This window comes from Raphanus sativus, chromosome 9 (genome assembly GCF_000801105.2).
Source record: "Raphanus sativus cultivar WK10039 chromosome 9, ASM80110v3, whole genome shotgun sequence".
In the NCBI taxonomy this organism is placed as follows: Eukaryota; Viridiplantae; Streptophyta; class Magnoliopsida; order Brassicales; family Brassicaceae; genus Raphanus; species Raphanus sativus.
The window spans coordinates 33,088,652-33,106,350 of NC_079519.1; the positions used below are offsets into that span (position 1 = coordinate 33,088,652).

Here is a 17,699-nt window from a genome sequence, read left to right on the forward strand (position 1 = left end):
TTTTATTTTTATAATAAAATATTTTAGCTGAACTTAGTTATGACTAAATATACTCAATGTTATTTTCACATAGTGTTGCAATTTAAAAATGTATATATATATATATATATACTTTGGTTTTCTCTGATTTGATGAAAATTAAAAAGTTACCAAAGATGAATTATATACACTTTTAATTAGTTTGAAAAACAAAAACAAAATATACTAAAACTTAATACTTTATCAAAATAAGAGTGAATTTGCTCAAAATCCTAAAAGAAGTTGGATATTAGGGATTTGCCATAGGAAGGGGGAGAATGGTAGTGATGGGGGGAAGAAAATTAGGGGGATTTAGTGTGTGGAATGCAAATAGGGTGAGTTTGGTGTGTAGGGAGTGCAATTATTCAAAATAATAAAGGCCACAATTGCTTTAAGCCACCACATACTTGCCACAACAAATATGAAACTTGCATTGGTATTTTAGTTAAAAACTCTATGAGTGAATATGATTTGTCATTACCATGTTCCGTACAATCTCTTCCATGAAGTTAGGAGAAAGCATTGAAGACAACAGCTATTATAAAACGTCACTTTCAAGTTTCAAGTAAGGTCAACTGTTTTTTTTTAACAAGGTCAACTGGTTTATGTAACTTGATTTTGTAGTTAGATTTTTAATTATTGTAAAAGCTTGCCACTTGCAAAAGTAAGTCTGGATATCTGACTCTTTGTACAAGATAATAAGTATACGTATGTTAGTGGTGATATATACAAAGGTCAACGAAATAATCAAATATCAACAAAGTAGAACAACGGCCATAAATGTAAGTTTTGTACTCAAAACATGATTTATCTAGCCGAAAAAGTGATTTGTGTTTATACATTTCTAATGGCACTCTATTTTCTCATCTATAATTCTCACAAAAATAGAGTTAATAGAATAAACCATCGGAGCAAAATTTATTATATAATAAAGTTATTCTATTTTTGTGAGAATTATAGAGAAGAAAATAGAGTTGGGTTGGAGATGGTCTAACATCACAATCGGCATGATGATCTACTATAACGTGTAATTTTACAATACAGCCAACGAGTTTTAAAAATAAAATGGGCTAGAAAAGCAATATTCACTGATCAACATTCAACGGGACGTATTCATTACAACAATGTTTATTATTGAGTGTTAAAGATAAAGTCATTATGTTCTTTTTTGCTAAATGGTAAATATCATTACTTATAATGAAAGTTTGGTTACAAGATTTGATGAAACTTGAAACCACAATCTGCTTAAAAGCTGATTTGATCTTAGTGACTGTAAAAAAAAATAAAAAGCCCTAAGATACACAAGGATTAATTCCAAGCTTACCATACAATGGTTTGCTTGAAGCTAATAGGTTATAGATCAAGAGACAACAGATTATTCCTTAGCCTTTGCGCTTCTTGATCAGTTGGGAAGGACCCAAGAAAACAAGAGAATAGCCAACGAGCTGTTCAGACGAGCACTCACCCGAAGATGGCTCCTAGCAGCTTCGACGGAGGCGTCTGGCTCCACCCCGGAACACTACAGGAGGAGGACTTCGACAAACAGACCCAAAGCTATCTCAGCAGAAGAGCGAAAAGTTAACCTGAAGCACCACCGTTGAAAACAAAGAACAGGAGACCAAAACCGATCAAGCGCAGGCGGTAATAGCGACTCCTCATCCGGCCACGCGATCTGGGAGAGGTCTCAGAGGATACGGCGGAGGCATCAGAGTAACACAAAGCTTCCACCGGAGCAAGGCTAGAGAGGTGAGAACACAGGAGGAGTTTAGAGACTCCTCGAAGCAGGCGACGAAACTAGTAAGCAAGAGCTCCACCGTCAAGCAAAGACTTCAACGCATCGGGTCGTCCTCAAAACCCTTAGTCGACGTCGGGAGCGAGTCAGAGAGCACTAAGCATCACCGGAATTGCGCCATGGCTGTCGTCTCAGGAACTAATGAGAAGAAGTTCTCAGTGGCGAGCCTCAACGCCACTTTTCTCTCAGATCTGAGAGGAGAAGCTCTAGATGAAACCTTTATGCAAGCGTAGAGACTATCGACTGGAGCGAAGCTCAATAAGAAACAGAGATGGCTGCAGCGCATCTAACGTTCCAGCGGACTTCGGATCTCAAATCTACCAGATCTGAGCGCAGTCGAGTCACCAAAGCTCGAAATAAGGGCCCAAAGAAAATCCTAACTAAGTACACGCCTCGCCGGTGTTCCGAAGAAGACGAAGACACCCAAGCCTTCCTTTAGATCCGGTGGAGAGAAAACCCCAACAGAACCAGATTCACCGCGCAAAGAGAAGAGACTCAGAGGAATTTTCAGAAGGAAGAGGCTCTAACAAACTGATGGAACCGAAATCCCACGGTGACCGGAGGCGGAGAGCCGACCGACCACCGCAAGAAGAAGAGATCTGTGAAGAAGGGTCAAGAGATTTGGGAGAGAAAGTTCGACTTTTTTTTTTTCTTTTGCTATTCCAAAGTCATTATGTTCAATACATCATACGATCTTTTTGTAGATTGTATGATCTATCTGTTGGATTGTTTTTTCCTTCTCAATTTAATAAAACCACCAGTTGACGATGAACAAGAAACAAAACTAAAAACTAGCCAAATCTACGGAGCTGCGCCATGGCAGTTGACTGTGTGATGATAGACGCCTATTATGGGTTACGGCTCATTAGAGTAATCAAGAGACAAAGCCAGCAGACTAAAACGCTTCATTTATACAACCGTTAAAACGACCCCGTTTATGCATCGCCCGCCATTAAAGCGACGCCGTTTACGATAATGGTCAGCAATGGTAGGAGAATCAGAACTGCTGAACGAGACAGACCCATTTTGTACGCTAAACGACGTAGTTGCTGGTTAGACACGTGGCCACCATAACTCAAATATCTTATCTTCTCTTCCATCTGTGATGAATTTATTCCATGAAATTTGGGTATTGAAGATAAGATAATGCATGGCTCGCATTTTCCAGCAATATTATTAATCGCCACGCGGCTTCCAATTTCCTCCTATTTTTTATTTTATCTAATCTATTAATTTAGGAATTATCTACTATTTAAATTTCTCATTTAAATTTTAGACTCTTTCATAGTTGTTGCTAGAATATATCATACCTCCTATACAATGTAACCTACCAACTTAAATTAAACCAAATCTTAACCAACATAGATTAGTTAAACCTAACCAGTAACACTTTTATAATATTTTTGGTTAATCTCTTAATATAATTAGATCATATAAAACTGAACCACTCTTAAATCAACGAGTTCCATATCATTCCAGACATAAGAGAAAAAATATCCGACTCATTTACAACGTAAGCATACAAAGACCGTGTATGCTTATGCTCATTGATCTTTCAAAAACCAAATAATTGTGGCATAGACCAACATATGCTCATGTTCGTATCACTAACTTTATTTCCATATATTTACTCTTTACTTACATCATATCACAACATACACAGTTATGCAAGAACATGACTTTTTTTTGTTCAAACAACCAAATAATGATGGCATATGGTCAATAGATTTTTTAAATATGTTTTTTTATATATTACATTTTATGAAACTATGTGTATAAGTTTTTTTTGAAAAAATGCATAACTATGTGTGTTAAAAGGTAAAAAGTGTGACAAGGCAAACTATTATACTAGAAATGAAAGAAGATTAAATACAAACTAATAACAAGTACAACACAAATTATAATACTATTAAATTTATATATATTTAATAAAATATTATATATGTCTAATATGTATATATATATAAATGTTACACAAAATATATATAATATTATATACACATATTATATATACCATATATTATTAATTGAAATTTGACAAATCAATTTCCGCCCTTTAGGGCGGGTCCTAATCTAGTTTTATTTATTACAGTGATTTCATCTGATTTCTGAGTTTTTTTAATTCCAAAATATACTCTCTGTCAGCAAAAAGTTAATTTCAGAATTTTGTTTTGGCTTATCTAACTTCTTTACGGGGAATTTTGGCAAGTTGTTTCTTTCTTTTCTTAAATAAAAATTTCATAATTTCGCAAAAGTATATTTATGTGTATTTTTAAAAAAAAATTGTGTTAAAAAATGAAGTAATCGGCAAAGCTGACAAGAGCTGTTTTGTCTTTACGCGATTCATATATTCATATATATACGTAATAGCGTGTGCCCATTCTTTAAGTCACAGACACATCCACTAGTCTCCACTGCATTGCGCAGCAGCTTCGTGGCATTACCTTTCTCTCTGTTCTAAAGACTAATCAAAAGGTTTCTCTTTTTCTATTTCTCCTCTTTTAATTTATACTTTTGTATAACTAGATAGCAAATAGATCTTAGAGTTACTCAGAGATCTGATGTTTCAGAGTTGGTTCTTTCGATTTGTAAACCGGTTCTGACGAATTTAACTTGAATCAACGTTCAGTGTTTCCTCTTTTAGATTCTTTGAGTAAAACAAAGCAGATAGATTTACAGTAACATTGTTTTTTTTAACTGTTGTTAAAACAGTAAAAAAAATCAATCATGCTGGAGAAAGAGTTCTTCACCGAGTACGGTGAAGCAAGCCAATACCAAATCCAAGAAGTTGTCGGAAAAGGAAGCTACGGAGTTGTTGCCTCTGCCGAATGTCCACACACCGGAGGCAAAGTAGCCATCAAGAAGATGACCAACGTCTTCGAACACGTCTCTGACGCCATCCGGATCCTCAGAGAGATCAAACTTCTCAGGCTACTGAAACATCCGGACATCGTGGAGATCAAACACATCATGCTGCCTCCTTGCCGCAAGGAGTTCAAAGACATATACGTAGTTTTCGAGTTGATGGAGTCAGATCTTCACCATGTTTTAAAGGTAAATGATGACCTCACTCCTCAGCATCATCAATTCTTCTTGTACCAACTTCTTCGTGGCTTGAAATTCATGCACTCAGGTAAGGTTTCTTGGTGCCCTTTATATCGACTCAAAACATGTGTCATCAGTGTCGTTTCCTTCTTTTGTCCCTGTACTAGATGAAAGTGTTCTTATCATGTTTCGGCTCCTTGTTTGTGTTGTTGTAGCGCATGTTTTCCATAGAGATCTGAAGCCTAAAAACATCCTTGCTAACGCTGATTGCAAGATCAAGATCTGTGATTTAGGACTTGCTCGTGTCTCCTTCACTGATTCCCCTTCTGCCGTTTTCTGGACTGTACGTATCTCCTATATCAAGTTATTGTACTATGCAGAGAGTCCGGAACGAATCTGAGCGCAGCCCTATGAAACATTAGCTTTAGTTCCCAAAATTTTTGAAGGTTCTTTATATAGATATGAATTCCTAAATCTATTATATTAGAACAGTAACATGATCTATTAATATAGGTTTACTCCAATTACTTTAATACAATTATTAAAATATTTTACTAATCATTTAAAATATACTATATTTTATACAGATGTGATTACAAGGAAAAATACAAATATGAAAATTAATTTTTTAATAAAAATGTAAAACAAAAATATATCTGACATTTGAAAGACGGATCAAAATCTAATTGGATTAAAAGAAAGAACTATGAAAATTTTTAAGACATTTTAAAATAGTATTATATCTTCAAAATTTCAGATCAGGCCCTGCAAAGAGGAGTTTGTTTTTCTATAATATAGAGTTATGTCTTTACTTCAAATGATTTAAGTAACCAATCTTTGTGATGTTGTTTTGCTAAGGACTACGTTGCTACAAGATGGTACCGTGCTCCAGAGCTCTGTGGTTCCTTCTACTCCAACGTAAGTTTCTTGTTTCGTTTCTGTATTCGATGAAATGATGTGTGAGCTTATGGAGTTGGCATGATTGGTGCAGTACACGCCAGCGATTGACATGTGGAGCGTTGGGTGCATATTTGCAGAGATGCTAACAGGAAAACCCTTGTTTCCTGGCAAAAACGTTGTGCACCAGCTTGAACTCGTCACGGATCTGCTTGGAACACCTTCGCCGATAACTCTTTCCAGGGTTTGTTTTAAAAATCGCAATACAGAGGCTTAAAAACTTGCTTTGGTTGCAAGTTTTAAAAAGTTTTTGTGTGTGTGTGTCATGAATGGAACTGTAGATACGGAATGAGAAGGCTAGAAAGTATTTGAGTAACATGAGGAGAAAAGAAGCTGTTCCTTTCACTCATAAGTTTCCCAATGTCGATCCCGTGGCGCTCAAGTTGCTTCAGCGTTTAGTTGCTTTTGATCCAAAAGACCGTCCCTCTGCAGAAGAGGTAAAAGAAAGGAAGAAGACTCTCCCATGTACTACTTGTTTGTATTCATTGTTATGGTTTCTTGATGCTTTTGTTTACTTTGTTTTTCAGGCGTTGGCTGATCCCTATTTTCAAGGATTGGCTAATGTGGACTATGAACCTTCGAGGCAGCCTATCTCGAAGCTTGAGTTTGAGTTTGAAAGGAGGAAACTGACTAGGGATGATGTGAGAGAGCTCATGTACAGAGAGGTAAAATAAAAGACATTCAAGGAATTAGTCCTCAGCATATTAACAGAGAACCAAAAAACCGAGCCAGAACAAAACTGAAAAACCGAATCCGAAACCAACCAAACCAAAGTTCTCAATATATTTTCGGAACCAAAAATCAGAGATCAAACCGAAACCGAATCGAGAACTAAATGAGTTTTAAATGTAGCTGTATGTATACCTAAAGTACTAGGTGTTTTCCTGTGCAGTAAGAAATTTTCAAAATTTTTGATTTATATTTAAAAATAAAGTTTATTAAATATTATAGATTTTATTATCTTTTCTCAATATTTAAATATAGATTTGATTTAGTTAAATATTAAATTAAGATAAAATGATTTTGTTTATTTTAAATTATAATATTAGATAGTATTTTCTATCTATTTATATTGTTTAAATATATTAAATCAATTTGTATAAAATTATATAATTATCAAAAATTCAAACTATCCAATATTTATAAAATTTGTAGATATATAAGAAACTAATGATTTTATGATTAGAAATCTATTTTTTTTTTGAATTGTAGCAATTTTGGGAAGCTTTAATAATACAAATTGTATAATTATAATAAAATTTTGAAATTAGTAATGTTATATATGAATATATTTATTTTATAGATGATATATGAGATATTCCCATATTTAAAATTTTTTTACCAAAAATAAATATCAATATTAAATGTAATACATGAGTTATTACCATATTCTAATAAGTTTATCAAAAATATAAATCAACATTAAATGAAATAATTCATGTCATATTTTTTCGAAATACATGTCATCAATTTCAGTAGTCATGTCATATTTTGGTGAAATTGATTATAGAGAAGACATGTGACTATAGTCTAGGGGATTAATTATGTTTAGTTTTAGATTATCAAACATTTTAATATTAATTATGTTTAGTTTTAGATTATCAAATATTATAAGAAAATATTTATAAACCAAAATAGTCGGAAGAAACTGAAATGTCCCAAAAAAGACATTTAAGGAATCATGTGCTTAGAGATAAGTTTTATGATTATCTTGTTGCTGATTTGTTCTGTTTCTGGATGTGAATTAGATTCTAGAGTACCATCCACAGATGTTGCAAGAGTATCTACAAGGAGAAGAGAACATCAACTCTCATTTTCTGTACCCAAGCGGAGTTGATCAGTTCAAACAAGAGTTTGCTAGACTTGAAGAACACGATGAGGATGAAGAGGAACGTAACTCCCCATCTATTCAGAGAAAGTACACTTCGCTTCCAAGGTTAGTTTAACTACTTACTTGGAACTGAACCCTGATGAGTTTAAGCGAATGTAAACCCGGTTTGGTTTGTTGCAGAGAACGGGTGTGCTCATCAGATGACGAGGGTGGTGATTCGGTTCACGCCCAAACGTCTTCTGCTTCAGTGGTGTTTACACCTCCGCAGACTACGAGCACAGCGACTAGGCTATCATCACAGAAGACAACACAAATAGACAAAGCAAAAGCGGCTGCAACTCCGGTTAAACGGTCAGCTTGTCTGGTGAGGAGTGATAGTATCTGTGCTTCCAGATCTGTCGGTGTCTCCTCTGCAGTCTCTTAGACAAAAAAAAAAGAAGAAGTGACTTTCAAGTTGTTTAGCAGCAAATCATTGGTTGTTGCGCGTATTGTATCATGTCTCTACTAGTTTTCACTTAAGCTCTCTCTATTTCTCTCTCTCTTCCTTCATTGTTGTTGATGTGGTCATGTTGTGTGTAATGGTTTCTCTTGGAACTTGAATTCATCTATATATCTCTTTAGAACCATATTTACAAATCTATATATTCATCAGCTTATGAGTTATTATTCTGAGCATATGAGAAGATTCTGCTGCTGAGCTTTTATTTTACTTGTACTATAGGTTCTATGCCTGCGTTAGAGTAAAAGGCACAGTTGTGGCTTTCACACGGTAGGCATAACCATACATGGAACAAAAAAACTTGTTTATCACGAAATCGATTCTACTATTGTGCGTACTGTAACCTTCATGTATTTTGGTTATTGGTTATGTGTTAAGCCACATCTACAAGTTTTGGTATCAAAATTTGGAATTTGTGCAATTCAATGTGTAGGAGAGTTAGAGCTAGCTCTTCATGTTCATTTCCTGAGGTTAACTTTTAAAGCTTCGGCTTGTTTTAACACCATAAAGAACCTTCAAAGAATCAGATTTACATGGATGGTTTTTTTTTTTTGGCAACTGTGCTGATTCAAGAATATGTTGATAATCTCAATCTAGGTGAAGGCCTTGCGTACGGAAAATCATTTCATATCGCCTACAACGGTTGAAGATGCTGAGGAAATCAGCTGATGGGATTTACTTGGCAAACATAGACCTTCTTCTACGTGGACCTGGTGATTTGCTTGTGAAGAAACAGTCTGTGCACTTATTGGTAAACATTCTTTCTTCCGTTACTGTCGTTTTGATGCTCTGTTGCCACAGAATTAAAGTTCTAGGATTTTCTCACGACCTGAAGAAGTTTCCAGCGCTAAAAGCTGAGCTTAGCATGAGACAGCCACTTTGTCTCCTAGGGGACTAAAAGGTTGCATCAGGCCAATGCACATACCATTTTTCTAGTACATACTCTCGGTATGTCGCATCCTCTTTTGGTATTTTTTTACTGTGACGTTTGACAAGATATGTTGTTAACAACTAGTATAGTCCTCTGGGGTCAAGATCATTCCTGTATGGCCATATATAGTAGAGTCTCATGGTCGCATGTAAATGGGACTTGCCTTTAATGGGATCTACAAAAGTACTATAAGTTAGTGGTTGCTTTATACTCAAGTAACTAGTTTGTGGAGTGTGAATTAATGTAGAAAGTGGTAATAGTCCCACCGGTGTTTATGGGGGTAGCAACCAATGGGGAGGTTCACGGGAGAGGGATAGAGGAACAAGTGGTGGCCCACAAAATGTTTCCTACCCAATCATCAAAGAATGTGACCCACTAACCTCCTTGTCTCCTCCCTGTCTTTAAGATACCTTCTCTTTCCTATTGAAACTTGAATTGTTGGTAAATTTGTTTCACTTATCATCGACACTTGTCGTGCGTGAGTCGGGGTCCTTCATCATTATGCGTCCTCTGGTCACTAGGCACTAGCAAAGATCTGTCAATCGTATTGTCACTCAACAAGATCTGAATTGAATCGATCAATACTAAAGAGTATCAGACATGTTTTGAGAAATGAAACATAATCAAGAGATCATCGTTTGAGATAGAACCATATATTTCCTTATTAACAGATTCACATTTATTTTGGTGAATTGAACTTTTTGCAAGTCAGCAATATTTGGTGATACTTTTCATTTTATATAGTTTCTTTATATGATGATGCATTAGCATGGGAGGTGGGGTTAATAGAGACAATAATCATGATAAGACAATTGCTAATGTTTATGTTGAACACTAAAGACCAAAAGCCTTTCACACATAACTATGCAGGCTTTTTAATCCTTGTTTAGTTCATATTCATAATAGTGAGAAACAATGATCCCTTATTTCTGTTCTGTTGACTTCTAATGTTACTGATGATTATCTTTGGTGTGCGAATTAAAACTGAAACCTTACGAGTACCAAAACGTAAAATGAAAGAATAGCTAGAATGGGTTTGAATCGTTTGATTGACCAAAAGAAAAAGATAGAATGGGTTTGGATCCAAAGAGTAGAAGAAAATGATTATGAGACAGAAAAAAATTGACTTTAGAAGATAGTGATGTCGGAAGTAAATCTATGTACGTTCCAAGACGAATTATTTGCTCATTCGAAGCAACAAAAGCTGTTTGTACAAATTGGGGATCCTCTTCCACGACAGTAATAATTGAAGTTTTAGAATCCACGCAAATTCATACTACTTGCGACAACTAAGTCTTGAAAGAGAGTGATTAGTGGTCACTTTTAACAAAAAGTGATCTGTGGTCACTTATAGCGATACTGAAAAAAGTGTCTGAAATAAGAGTACATGATAAAAAGATTGTATCTTCATGTGTTTTTTTTTGAGAAAATTGTATCTTCATGCGCGAGCTAAAAGAGCATAAGGCATATATTGCATTCATGATGTTTTGCAAAGAAAATATGATTAGTTTTTCAATTATTAATTATTTTTACAAAATCTTACTAATTTACCTATATAGTATGAAAATGAATAAGCAATTACTATGGCTCACTGTATGATATTATTAGAGTAGAATATTAGAAAAAAAAAATTTAGCTCAGTTACTCCAAACTAGAACCAATCAGGATAATCATTTTAGTTGAGGGAGAGTAAATGATTTTGTTTTCCAGTGAATTTGTAGAGTAATATATTCCTCTCTTTTTTAGAAGAGTAAAAGTTTTATTCTCATACCATATATTTATTTTTCTTTTTTCCCTCTAAATTTATTTATTCCAAGTTACTCCAATTTCAAGAATCACTCTTATAGTCACGAAAATCTAGACATATTAATACTTTTTCTGTTTCAGAAAAATTCATATTCTAGAAAAAATTGTTTCAAAAAATACATTTTTTATTTTTTTAATGAATTATTTAATGAAAATGGTAAACTTCTAAAACTTCAATATGTTTATTGAATTTCTATTTTCTATAAGTTATAAAAAATTGTTATTTACAAAAATTAATATATTTACGATCAAATTTTAATTTGTTTTTTTTAATATATATGAAAAATCTAAAATATGTATTTTTTTTAAGGAAGTATAATCATGGACGTACAGCCAAATAATTAAGCAGTTAGTTCAAGAAATTAGCGTAGTTGAATCATTAAATTCAGTGGCTGAGTAGACCGGTCCAGTATGTTATCTTATATTCCATTTTAGTTATCTGATAACTAAATTGATTTACAGGTTTACACATGTAGTCATGTTAGACTCGACAAACTTCACATACATTGTATATACACACACATATATATTCACATCACTATTAATACACGATTTTGCATATACACATAAATCTATCATATTTCTTGTAATTCATTACAAAATCATATACTAATTTAAATATTGTAAAATGCATGTGAACTGTTGAAGCGTGGATACAAAAATGGTGTTTCTATTAGCTAGTTTAGTCTAAATCGTTTTTGATAAACTAACAAGAGTTAAAGACTTTTAAGAAATCCTTTAAAATTGTTTAGTGAAACGTTACATTTCATGTATATAAACACGTATTATTGAATCTTGAAACATCTTATATTTGTTGACAAAAAAGAAACATCTTATATTTTTATCTTTTATTAAATGGCAATGGGTACGTTGTCAAAAAAAAATGGCAATGGGTACAAAAAATCAACAAACCCAATAACCATCGAATATGCGTTTCAATCTCAATAATTTTTACCAGTTATATTTCCACGGTCTCGTACGTAGACATAACAAATGTCATAGTTTAACTAGCAGAATAGTAAATGCTATATACTCCTTCCTTTTCAAAAATTTTATTAGAGTTTATACGTAAATTTTAATAATAAATATATTATTTTTTGTGTTTAGATATTTTTTATAATTTTAACCGATCAAAATTAAGTAAAATTTCATTATTAGATACATTAAAAACGTAAAATATTGATTTTTTAAAAACAATTTTTTTCTAGAACCTAAGTTATTCTGAAACGGATTGACCAATTAATTACATAAACGAACACAAACCTGCCGGTTAGTTTCCCACACTGAGTCATCATCTACTACTCCCTATTGATTTACTTGATTTACTGTTTAAAACGTGTCAGTTAACAATAACTCTTCTTTTGACACACTTATTTTTAGAAATACTAATGTTATTTCCAACCCAGCTCCAAAACACTATTTTAGTATGATTTTCACACAAAAACCTTTTCTAATATAACACTAAAAATTACACTATTTTAGTGTAACACTATAATTTCATATCAAATTTGGTGTGACGCTATTCACCACACTAAAATATTATTCATTCCATTAAAATACTATTCACTTACTTTATTAATAAAATAAATAGATAAATAAATAACAAATAAAAACATAAATACATATAATATTATAAAAATACTTTTAATGTTAAATTTGGTGTTGTGGTTAGAATTGAACTTTGTTTAATGTTAAAACTACACTAAAATAATGTAATTTTAACACTGAAATAGTGTTATAGAGTGGAGATGCTCTTAACAATAAATCTTCTCTTTGCTCAGAAAAAAAAAACCGATAACTCTTCTCATATTTCTTTGACAGGCAGACTTCAGTCAAATTCTGATATTTGAAAATTATGTTTTAGTTTGTTTACACATATTAAAATTATTTTTTATTCATTAGTTTTATAAATTAATTATTTAACATTTTATTTGATTCTTAATAAAAAATAATTTTTGATTTTCACAATTTATGTTTTGGTTTTGAAAATATAACACATTATTGGTATATATTTAGTGTTTTTATAATACAGGATAATTTCTTTGTATCTCTCTCTCTCTGCTCTTTCTCCTAAATCTATTTTTTTTGTTTGATTATTTGATAAATAAGCCCATTTTGCAAATACATCAAAGGAATCTACAAATCATTTTTATAATACGGGATAATATTTAAAAACTTAAGTTCCACAGTTTTAAAAATAGGTGTAGAAGTATAAACTTATCTACCGGACGACTTTTGATCAAAAAAAAAAATCTAATGGACTCCTATAGATTAGGCATCTTGATATAATTTATTCTTTCATGGTTTTGTAATTTTTTTTATAATCGTGGTGTGATTTTAAAAAAATTCTAATTTAAAAATTAATCACCACAAAATCCATAAATATCTAGATTTTTTTACCACTTAAAGCATCTAGAGATGGTCGGATGGCCAAGAAAAATTGAACCCTGAAAGCTTCAACTGGAACTCGTTTACCCACAGCCAAGATTACTTGGTTCATGGCTATATTTTTATGGAAAATATACTATTTACGTACACATGACAATAATATACGTTCGCATATACTACTCTATTACGATCTCCTGTGTGGATTACGCATGCGTGCGTGTGTCTATAGAAAATAAATATGTGTATGTGTCAATATAAATATAAAGGCATCGTCATGCTTCAATTTTGTCTCTTTATTATTAGTCTCGCTCTCTAACTTTACCTTCTCTTCTTGTTTTTTTCTTGGGTACGCAATCCTTCTCTTACTATTCTTCCTCAAGAACCCTAAATTAGTTAATTAATGGCGATTTTACCAGAGAACTCTTCAAAGTTGGATCTCACTATCTCCACTCCCGGCTTCTCTTGCTCTCCTCGATCCGGTAAACCATACATACACAGATTCACTTATACATACTTTGTATATTAAATGATCATAAGTAACTATATGCAAATACACACACACATATATATATATATAACAAATATTTGTGCGGTTCTTTGTTGTTATTATCAATTATAATTTCTTCACGCAAAAAAAAACAGACGAAGGAAGTGGCGGAGAAAGAGAACAGCTGAAGCTAGACATGAATCGATTGCCATCGTCTGACGAGGATGAAGAACTCAGCCACGGTGGCTCTGCTCCTCCGCGCAAGAAACTCCGTCTAACCAAAGAACAGTCTCGCCTTCTTGAAGATAGTTTCAGACAAAATCATACCCTTAATCCTGTAAGTATTATTCCCCTACAAATAGTATCAACAGTTTTTTAGTTTTCTTGAATAATAAATGTATTTTACACTTTATTTTTTACGTAAAATATAGAAACAAAAGGAAACACTTGCTGAACATTTGATGCTACGACCAAGACAAATTGAAGTTTGGTTTCAAAACCGTAGAGCAAGGTACGGTTTCTTCTTCTTCTTTTTAATACCTTTTTACATTATTGGTGAATAAAAATATCCGACTATAATAAGGTTAAGCATAAGCATTAAACGTTGACGGAATATAAAATAAGGCAAAAAATGAAATCTGAATCGGATTCGACCCACCCCGTTAGCACATAAGTCGTACCCATAGGTAATGTTGTCCTTTTCATGCATTATATCCAGGAACGGACCTAAGCAAGGAACATACTAATACTATAAATTTCTTGTGCAAACTCATTAACATATAATTTTTTTTTAGTTATTTTAAAGGCTTAACTATGCCACACCCAAATAAAGTTCGAATATTTTAATGATCTGTGTATTTGTTCTTTCAATTATTTTCCACATGATCACTTTTTTTCTTTTCTTTTTGTTCTTTTAATTGTTTCTTTATTTTTCTTTTTTTCTTTAATTTTGAATTCTAAACCAATAAAAACAAGGTGAATCATCTTAAACTTAAGAAAGCAGTGGCAAAATATCGCTGAATAAAACTATTACTTAACTCAATATGGACATGCTCTCTTTCTTTTTCATTTTGCATATTCTTTTTACCAAAATAAATATTATATTTAATTTTTATTCTACAATCTTAAGTTTATTTTAAAATATTTAGATTAAAACTAAAATGAATAAATGTTTTTAATGAAATTATCATGTTAAACATATAAATTTTATTATATTACTTAAAACTAATATTTAAAATTAGAAAATGTTTTTTATTTGACCTATTTTTAAAAATAAGATGTAAATTTTAATGACTAAAAATTAGATTATAATTTATTTCACTAAATTATTTTCCGTGTCCAAAGAATCAATTAAATAGATATGAGACTTTAGAAAAGATAAAATCACCTGTTGTAACTCAGACGGAGAATTAATATTGGTGTCAATCTTGTTATCATAGAAATTTAGCTTCATTTCCCGCCTAATCTAGCCAACTCCAGTGTTATTTCCTCATATGCTCTTACTCCATCTGCATCACAAAATTATTTCGGTCCATTAGAATTCTCAATGCGCGAGTACACTTGGCTATAACTCTTTTTGCATTAACAATCATATCCCATTTTTCAGTTCTTGTCCATCATAGTTATCTCCCTTTTTAGATGATGTTATTTCTTCTTGTGAAACCTAGTTGTATATGCTGAAAAGAATTTATAGTTTAAAAATTCAAATGCTTTCATAAAAAATGGGGAAATAACTATGGTAGATAAAAACAAAAAGTGAGATATAATTGTTGATGCGAAAAAAGTTATAGCCATGTTTGCTCGTGCATTTAAAATCATGAGTCATGAGTCATCGTTAAAATGGAAATTTGGTACGCAGTTAAATGTATTAAAAAAGAATTTTGATCTTTTTTTTTTCCATCTAGATTTATTAAGGGATAAAACCCATTGGACAGAATCCAATTACAGACAAAAGAAAGATAACCCAACAACAACAAAAATGCGATATTGGATCCAAACAACCCGAAAGCCCAACAAACCAAAACACAAGTCCACTTTCGAAAAGAAACCAAGAGACGCCACTCGTAGCCACACGTCTAAAGTGGCCGGTACACGTGTTGAAACCCTCACCTATGAGGCAACACGCGTCACATGGCCGTCTCATCGCAAAATCCAGCCACCGAATCGCCAGAACACCACCGGAACCAGAACAACTCAACGGCAAAGACCATCCCCGCCAGAGCCCTATCCCTTGGAGAGCACCAATCAACGAAATTGCGATTTCATCCAAGTCATACCCGCAAAGGCGAACGTCACAACACCGGAACCACCCACCAACGGAGAGCTTCAATCAGAAAGATCCGAGATCTCATCCGCGGTATCGCTTCATCATAACCTGAGCCACTTATCGTCGCACCAACGAAGTGTTAAGAAACCCGAAACCCCAATCATACCCAAAAGCCGGATGATTCCGTCGAGAAACCCGCGAACCACCGGAGTCAGAGCCGGCTACACCACGGTGAGAAGATCGCCGTGCACCGGAGTCATCGCCGGCTACACCGTGTCGAGAAGAGCACCGTGTACCAGAGTCACGTCATAAGTCAGGAGAAGAAAGAAGAAGAAAACCTCCATGACTCATCTCTCTCAAGGAAGAGAGAAGCGAGAGAGTCTACCATTCTCTTTTAACTCAAAACTCAGTTCAAAAGAATTTTGATCTATCAAATAATTGTGAACAGAGGGGAAAGGTATCGTGCAATAAATAAGAAGAGTTTCAATATTGGTCGTATACTATTACGACGGTTTCCCAAGTAAAAGTATAATCATAATCACATCCTTTTTGTTTTTAGTATAATAGAAGTATACTGTATTATCTGTCAATAAATGAAGTTAACCAGTTGCACAAAAAAAGTCAATAAATGAAGTTACCAATCAATGTGTTTTCTTCCTTCTGCCTCGTGTACTTACTTTCTCATCAATGTCATTTGACTCATAATTCATTTGGCCATTCAGCGTTTTCTAATTTAGATGGCTTTATATACTCCCTATGTTTCATTGCTTAGGTAGTTTAAGCCAAAACTTTTTGTTTCACAATATAAGGTATTTGCATAATCCAAAATAACTTTTGCATTAATTAAATATTGTATGACCAATCAAATAATACATGCCTTTTAATTATTGGTTGAATTTATATATTAAATATTTATTTTTAAGTAATCATTTTCTTGATATTAACACTTTTAAATAGAACTACTTATAAATAAAAACAGAGGGAGTATTTATACTTTAGTATATTTTCCATGGCCCTTTAGTATAGTATTTATTTGCATCGTCGACAAGCATATTAGATCCCTTTTTTATGTTGGAAGTTACCAACTTGTATAAAACATCTATGCGTTTAATCTATCTAGATCAATAAATAATTAACTCGTACTGTACCCTTTTTGGATTTGTTTGGTGTAGGAGTAAATTGAAGCAAACTGAGATGGAATGCGAGTATCTTAAAAGGTGGTTTGGTTCGTTAACGGAGCAAAACAACATGCTTCATATACAAGTAGAAGAGCTTAGAGCTATGAAGGTGGGCTCATCCACTATGACCCCCGCCTCGACCCTCACCATGTGTCCTCGCTGCGAGCGAGTTACCACCGCAGTGATCCCCTCTATGGCTGTGGTGGACGTTCCGGTCAAGAAAATGATTCCGCCGCAAGAGCGCGAGCATTAATTTACGTATTTTTATTATTAGTATTGAATATGGTTTAGTCAACGAAAGTCAGGTCAACCCATGCATAAGCCATAGCACCAAAATTATCACATGATTCCGTATAAGTATTACGTAGGGATTCTTGCGCTCACAACGATGATTTGTAAATGTTTTTTTTAATAGTCAATGTTTAGTTTTTCCGGAACTTGCAATGGCTTCTTTATTTCTTCTGTCATGGATCATTAGATAGGAATCTAAGAGCATCCACA

The 17,699-nt window shown here is 33.3% G+C and overlaps 2 protein-coding genes across 2 annotated transcripts; both read left to right on the forward strand.

The window, feature by feature from the left end:
• Positions 1–4,178: 4,178 nt before the first annotated feature.
• On the forward strand, positions 4,179–8,269 carry LOC108827888 (mitogen-activated protein kinase 17). The gene is made up of 9 exons (XM_018601402.2): positions 4,179–4,285; positions 4,523–4,943; positions 5,071–5,198; positions 5,714–5,773; positions 5,847–5,996; positions 6,094–6,249; positions 6,340–6,477; positions 7,561–7,748; positions 7,824–8,269. The coding sequence occupies exons 2-9, from the start codon at positions 4,538–4,540 to the stop codon at positions 8,065–8,067; spliced, it is 1,470 nt and encodes a 489-aa protein (XP_018456904.1). The 5' UTR covers positions 4,179–4,285; positions 4,523–4,537; the 3' UTR covers positions 8,068–8,269.
• Positions 8,270–13,551: 5,282 nt separating this feature from the next.
• On the forward strand, positions 13,552–17,611 carry LOC108826258 (homeobox-leucine zipper protein ATHB-17-like). Its single transcript, XM_018599647.2, has 4 exons — positions 13,552–13,746; positions 13,910–14,091; positions 14,186–14,265; positions 17,193–17,611. Exons 1-4 carry the CDS (start codon positions 13,668–13,670, stop codon positions 17,449–17,451), a joined length of 600 nt encoding a protein of 199 aa, XP_018455149.1. The 5' UTR covers positions 13,552–13,667; the 3' UTR covers positions 17,452–17,611.
• Positions 17,612–17,699: the final 88 nt, after the last annotated feature.